This window comes from Notolepis coatsorum, assembly GCF_963971535.1.
Source record: "Notolepis coatsorum genome assembly, chromosome: 2".
Lineage (NCBI taxonomy): Eukaryota > Metazoa > Chordata > Actinopteri > Aulopiformes > Paralepididae > Notolepis > Notolepis coatsorum.
The window spans coordinates 76,257,538-76,262,537 of record NC_140166.1 but is presented as its reverse complement, the minus strand read 5'-3'; the positions used below and the strand labels follow the sequence as shown (position 1 = coordinate 76,262,537).

General features: G+C 41.4%; 1 protein-coding gene across 1 annotated transcript in view; it reads left to right on the top strand.

Moving 5' to 3' along the window:
* Positions 1-5,000, top strand: part of adamts17 (ADAM metallopeptidase with thrombospondin type 1 motif, 17) — a gene marked incomplete at both ends in the record, with an annotated part of 341,041 nt that overhangs the window by 233,713 nt on the left and 102,328 nt on the right. The window contains 1 exon segment of the mRNA XM_084308233.1: positions 1,375-1,544. Within this exon segment, the coding sequence (XP_084164359.1) occupies positions 1,375-1,544 (170 nt within the window).

Genomic DNA, 5,000 nt, shown 5'->3' with positions numbered 1-5,000 from the left:
AAGCTGTGTCTCTAGGCCTGGTCCTCTAATATTTATAATAAAGCTGTGTCTCTCCAGGCCTGGTCCTCTAATATTTATAATAAAGCTGTGTCTCTCCAGGCCTGGTCCTCTAATATTTATAATAAAGCTGTGTCTCTCCAGGCCTGGTCCTCTAATATTTATAATAAAGCTGTGTCTCTCCAGGCCTGGTCCTCTAATATTTATAATAAAGCTGTGTCTCTCCAGGCCTGGTCCTCTAATATTTATAATAAAGCTGTGTCTCTCCAGGCCTGGTCCTCTAATATTTATAATAAAGCTGTGTCTCTCCAGGCCTGGTCCTCTAATATTTATAATAAAGCTGTGTCTCTTCAGGCCTGGTCCTCTAATATTTATAATAAAGCTGTGTCTCTCCAGGCCTGGTCCTCTAATATTTATAATAAAGCTGTGTCTCTTCAGGCCTGGTCCTCTAATATTTATAATAAAGCTGTGTCTCTTCAGGCCTGGTCCTCTAATATTTATAATAAAGCTGTGTCTCTAGGCCTGGTCCTTTAATATCTATAATAAAGCTGTGTGTCTCTCCAGGTCTGCTCCTCTAGTATCTGTAATATTTATAATAAAGCTGTGTCTCTTCAGGCCTGGTCCTCTAGTATCTGTAATATTTATAATAAAGCTGTGTCTCTTCAGGCCTGGTCCTCTAGTATCTGTAATATTTATAATAAAGCTGTGTCTCTTCAGGCCTGGTCCTCTAGTATCTGTAATATTTATAATAAAGCTGTGTCTCTTTAGGCCTGGTCCTCTAGTATCTGTAATATTTATAATAAAGCTGTGTCTCTTCAGGCCTGGTCCTCTAGTATCTGTAATATTTATAATAAAGCTGTGTCTCTTCAGGCCTGGTCCTCTAATATTTATAATAAAGCTGTGTCTCTCCAGGCCTGGTCCTCTAATATTTATAATAAAGCTGTGTCTCTCCAGGCCTGGTCCTCTAATATTTATAATAAAGCTGTGTCTCTTCAGGCCTGGTCCTCTAATATTTATAATAAAGCTGTGTCTCTTCAGGCCTGGTCCTCTAATATTTATAATAAAGCTGTGTCTCTAGGCCTGGTCCTTTAATATCTATAATAAAGCTGTGTGTCTCTCCAGGTCTGCTCCTCTAGTATCTGTAATATTTATAATAAAGCTGTGTCTCTTCAGGCCTGGTCCTCTAGTATCTGTAATATTTATAATAAAGCTGTGTCTCTTCAGGCCTGGTCCTCTAGTATCTGTAATATTTATAATAAAGCTGTGTCTCTTCAGGCCTGGTCCTCTAGTATCTGTAATATTTATAATAAAGCTGTGTCTCTTCAGGCCTGGTCCTCTAGTATCTGTAATATTTATAATAAAGCTGTGTCTCTTCAGGCCTGGTCCGGGGGGCAGGACGTGCCAGAAGACCAGTGTGGAGCACAAGGCCTGTGACGGAGCTCCGTGTCCTAAAGGCACCGCGTCGTTCAGAGACCTGCAGTGCATGTCCTACGACCGGCACGCCAGCAAGAAGAAGACCACCATGCTGACCTCTGTCATTAACGATGGTGAGACACACACACAAAATAAAGTATGATACAATCACACACACGCGCACACACACAATAACAATCCTTTGCTAGCGATAGCGTCCAATATCGTGTAGCTAATGACGTCTATGCGCTGCACATTGGAACAGCCCTGCTCCTGGGTGTTGAATACTGTGGTGGTGGTGGTGGTGGTGGTGATGATGAGGATGATGAGGATGATGATGATGATGATGATGATGATGATGATGATGATGATGATGATGATGATGGTGGTAGTGTTGGTAATGATAGCGGCGGTGGTGATGGTGAAGGTGATGTGATGGTGATGTTAATAACAACAACAACAACAACAACAACAACAACAACAACAACAACAACAACAACAACAACAACAACAACAACACACTTTAGTTACGTGTTTATATACAACAACACAGCAGACGGTTGATAGAAAAGGTCAGTGCCCAGTTGTGATGCTAGGATCCAGTCATCTGCTCTGAGGATAATTGGCACAGCCAGGGGGGACTCCACTCTCCCCTCATCATCTCTGGCTAATAGCTTTCCTCCTCCTCTATTTCATATCAGTCTCTCGCTGGTGCAACAGACCCGACACCGTGATCATTTCCATCCATAACCACTCTAGCCGACCGTATCAAATAGTTGATTAGGTTAGTATAAATAATAACCTGGCTCTCGCCGTTGCCTGGGAGACCCTCAGGATCTGCACCTCAGTGACACGTACGATTGATAAACACAATTCTCATTCATTAAAGTCCTACCAGGTTTATTTAGATATCCATGTATTCTACTTGTATAAATCACAACACCTATCTGTTGATGTATAGTTACATACAGGGCCCCGTTCCATGTACCTGGATAACTGAGTTAGCCGGATAACTTTAGCTGGATAACTGGGTTAGCCGGACTTTCCGGTTTCATGTACGTAGATTTTCCAGATCACCATGCCAACAGATCCAAAAGTTTGAGCCTGCTCGAAAGCAGAGTTCAAGTTCAAGTTAGCCCGATCACGCAGAGCCACGCCCCCGCAAAGAAGTGACAGCTCGTTTCCTGAAACTATTCCCACAGTCTACGATCTGCATTATACCATTCTGAATTACGTTTTTGTGCTCCATTCTTCCAGAGGGGGCTTTTGAAATGTAAAATAGACCCAAAATGCTGATATTAAATTCACTTTGTCCTAAATAATGCACGTTATATATACCGTGGCGACGGTGGCGCTCGCTCGTGCGATGTACACAAAAATGTGGTTATTTTAATTGTAACTGGGATTAAGATGTCTGATGAGATGCGCTGTTTGACGGATTTGAGAAATTGAATGAGCCGTTGACGTCACATGAATGAATGAGGATAAAGAAATAAAACTTCATTCAAAATAAGGAATATTCTAAACACGGGTCTCTCGTTCATTAATGTATAAACAATGAATTTATCCCATCTGGCACAGTGGCCCAGCGGTAGTGCTTAAGCCTGCCAACCTTGCGACCCGGGTTCAAATCCCGGTGTTTCCAATATGATTTTTTTGAATATAATATTAATGATTATACGCCAAAGTAGCCTGGTTTTAAGTTAAAATTTTATAAATCTACATGCATTGAGGATGTCATTCTTTATATAGCTCTCAACGTGCACCAAATTGAATTATTCCTATATTGCAAAAAAAAGGAGACGACTAGGGTCTTGAACCCCGGTCGTCCGTGTGAAAGTCAAAAGAACAACCCGTTAGACCACATTGGAGATAAGTTAAAGATTGACTATACATCAATCAATGGGCAAGAGGGCCGTGTCGTAATTCTGTATAACAGTTAACTAATTTTTTTCGCTAGCAAGATCTCATTTGATTATTCAATCCAGCAGGCAAGTTTAAAGAAATATAGTCTGATTGATTGAGGTAATGAGGGACTTAGAATTAGCCTATAGATAACGCATTTAACTTGTCGGCGAGGCGATTGAGCCGTATTGCAATCTGTCAATAAAGTCTTAAATCAATTAATCAATCAATGCCGTTGAGAATCAGGGTCTTTGCCATCGATACGTGCTGGCTTTTCACCTAAAACGGCCGCGCGCATTTAGCCTGACTCGCAAGTCTGGCTTGAGTTAACGAGACTGAATCCACCTTTGTGAAACAGGAAAATCCCGGCTTCGAACATCGGGTTAACTGAAGCTGGATAATGGACATCTTGATCGACTTAGTTGAACCACGTACATGAAACAGGGCCCAGGTGTTGAATGATGAGGTAATGAGCACCCTTCTTCGGTGGATTTAGTCCATCGCACTGAAGGACACGATTTCGCGCTTTTATCCAACGACTTACAAATCGACAATTTTACCTAACTTACACATTTTCAAGTTTCAAGTTTCTTTATTAGTTGTCATACAAAAATACAGAATACTTTTATATGAAATGCTTCTTTCTGTTTTGCTCCTGAGAGTGTGCTAGATAAAAATAGATAAGTATAAAATAAGTATAAAATAGAAAGTCAAGTACTTAAACAAGTGTAAACAACAGTGTTCAATATACATATATACAATATATACAATGCAGAGTAGAGAACAAGTAACTGAGTTACAATACAATATACACTACAATGCAGAAATGGGATGAGGTACAACTTAGGGTAAGGTGCAATGAGGTATGAGTTGTAGTGCAAATCTCTTTACCAATCAATATAAAGTGTGTTAAAGTGTCTAAAGTGGGTAAAGTGGGTGCTACAGTGAGTGTATTTGATGGTTTGTTACATAGTGTTATTGTCGTTGAGCATCCTGATGGCCTGGGGATAGAAGCTCCTTCTGAGTCTCTCTGTACTGGCCATGAGACTCCGGTATCGCTTGCCTGACCACAGCAGTTCAAAGAGGCAGTTGTTTGGGTGGCTAGAGTCTTTGATTATTCTCTTAGCCTTACCCCTGCAACGCTTGTTGTAAATGTCTTGGAGACCTCCAATTGTGCGTTCGGCTGAACGGGCCACTCTCTGTAGTCTGCTACGGTCTTGTGCAGTGATATTCCCAAACCAGGAGGTGATATTGCCAGTCAGGATGCTCTCTATTGTGCATGAGTAGAAGTTCTTAAGGATCTTCTGGCTCACTTTGAACTTCCTTAGGCGCCTAAGGAAGTAGAGGCGTTGCCGTGCCTTCTTGACTACACTGTCAATGTTGTACGACAAGGTCAGCAAGGGATGCACTCCCAGCAGTCAGCGCGGTGTTGTTCATCTAGAGCTTTACAAGCACAGACAATAAGAACAGTGACTGTCTGATCACACTTCTGCTGCTGTGTTGCTCTATGCTCTACTGCTGCTGTGCTGTCTGATAGGTCACATGATGTCTGATAGGTCACATCTGATAGGTCACAGTGATTGATTGATTGATGATTGATTGATTGATTGATTGAAAACGTTATTAACAGATTGCAGAATGGGTACAATACAGTACGGCTCAATACACACAATTGTTAAGGGGAT